The following is a 2,041-nucleotide window of genomic DNA, read 5'->3' as shown; positions in this document are numbered from 1 at the left end:
TAATTCGTAATGTAGTCACGTGTTAGATGAACGTGCTGTCAGCTGGGATGTCTTCTAGAAGTTTACTGAAATTCATCTGTTGTTCACCACTCCTCCTACCCCAGCACCAACTCATTCTTGCTTCAATATTATGGGTTTATTCACTCTTCTGCCTCTGGATTTTCTATCAGAAGGCCTCAGAGAGGTGGGAGACAGGGAAGCATGATGAGTCTGCCATCCTGAGTTGTAATTCCTAATATTCTTTTAAACCACTATGTAGTTTTCCATAGCATGAAAGTGCCATAGTTTATTTAAATTTCCCTTTTGATGGATATGTAGGTTGTTTCTATTTTTATTTGTTTTTTTTTCTTCCTTTCTTTTCTTTTCTTTTTTTTTTTTTTTTACGTATATAAACTATTTATTAACAGACAAGGCCTACAGACTTACTTCTTCTTGGACACCCCCACGGTATGGCCTCGGAGGCCAGTGGTCTTGGTGTGCTGGCCTCGGACACGAAGGCCCCAAAAGTGGCACAGCCCTCTATGGGCCCGAATCTTCTTCAGCCTCTCCAGGTCTTCACGGAGCTTGTTGTCCAGACCATTGGCCAGGACCTGGCTATATTTTCCATCCTTTATATCCTTCTGTCTGTTCAAAAACCAGTCTGGGATCTTGTACTGCCGTGGATTCTGCATAATGGTGATCACACGTTCCACCTCATCCTCCGTGAGTTCTCCTGCCCTCTTGGTGAGGTCAGTGTCTGCGTTCCTCAACACCACATGAGCGTATCTTCGACCCACACCCTTAATGGCAGTGATGGCAAAAGCTATTTTCCACCGCCCATCGATGTTGGTGTTGAGTACTCGCAAAATGTGCTGGAACTTCTGCGGGATCACTAGAGACATGGTGGCAGCACGACCGGCGGCGTGTGTGCCTCCTGTGGAAGAGTATTTGTTTTTCTTTTTCAAATTTTTTTTTTGTTTTTTAAAATTGGTTTTTATTTATGTAAGATTTCCATTTTTCATTGTGATGAATAATACTTCTACAAATACCTGTGTACACATGTGTGAGTGTTTGTATAGGATGGCTTTTTGGAAATGTAATTGCTGCCGAAAAGTACATATACATTGTAAATTTTGACAGATGCTTCCAAACAATTTTTCTATAAATTCTGTACCAATTTCCTACCAAAATTGTGTGGGGGCCTGGTTTTCCTCTCCATTGCAGCTATGTACGTATGCATTTTATCTACACTGGATGTTACTAATCTTTAATATTTATTCCCACTTAATTAGTTTAAATGATATCTCGCTGTTTTAATGTACATTTCTCTGATAACTACTGAGGGAGAGCATCTTTTATTGACCATTTGTATTTTTCAGTACCTAAATTGTCCGCTCACATCCTTTGTGCATTTTTCCCCCATTGGGTATTGGTACTTTCCTGTTTATGTTAAAAAAATTTTTTGGCATTGTTTGCTTAACTTTTATATGATGTCTTATTATACAGAAGTTTAAATTTTAAAATGGCCCAAATCCATCAATTTATTTACTTTTATAGCTTCATGTCCTAATTAGTAAATACTGTACCATCTAACAATTATAAAAATATACTCCCTTCTTTGTTTCAGTACTTTTATTATTTATTTTTTACATTTAGGACCTTAACTCAATACAAAAACGCTTAAACATGTGTGACGTGAGGAAAACATTGCAGATTTTCCACATGGACAGATAGTTGTTTCAGTACAATTTAAAAAGCAATCCATTCCTTATCTACTTTTTTGCACTGTGGCCTTTAACATGTACTAAATCCCCTTGTTGCCTTCATCAGTGCCAAAGCCACACAATTTTATTTCAAAGTCATTGGCTACTTTGGCATGTGCTAGGACAATATGTTGTCATTCTTCCTCTTCTTCAAAACTTTTTTGGCAGATTTTATTTATTTTATTTTTCATAAGAATTCTAGATTTCACTTTTCAAGTTCCATTAGGCTTAGGATTGGTCAAATCTGTAGATTGAGTTGGGTAAAATTTTTATAGTTTTGGTAGGGATTATTTTGCATT

At 37.2% G+C, this 2,041-nt stretch overlaps 1 protein-coding gene across 1 annotated transcript; it reads right to left on the bottom strand.

Moving 5' to 3' along the window:
* Positions 1-422: 422 nt before the first annotated feature.
* On the bottom strand, positions 423-893 carry LOC138387109 (small ribosomal subunit protein uS13-like). The gene has a single exon (XM_069474006.1). The coding sequence runs from the start codon at positions 879-881 to the stop codon at positions 423-425; it is 459 nt and encodes a 152-aa protein (XP_069330107.1). The 5' UTR covers positions 882-893.
* Between the last annotated feature and the right edge of the window lie 1,148 nt (positions 894-2,041).

Source organism: Eulemur rufifrons, chromosome 7 (genome assembly GCF_041146395.1).
Source record: "Eulemur rufifrons isolate Redbay chromosome 7, OSU_ERuf_1, whole genome shotgun sequence".
Taxonomy (NCBI): domain Eukaryota; kingdom Metazoa; phylum Chordata; class Mammalia; order Primates; family Lemuridae; genus Eulemur; species Eulemur rufifrons.
This window is presented reverse-complemented; position numbering and strand designations above follow the sequence as displayed.

Excerpts from the sequence above, each read along its gene's own strand:
- LOC138387109 (XM_069474006.1), bottom strand. The coding sequence starts at position 881 with ATGTCTCTAGTGATCCCGCAGAAGTTCCAGCACATTTTGCGAGTACTC.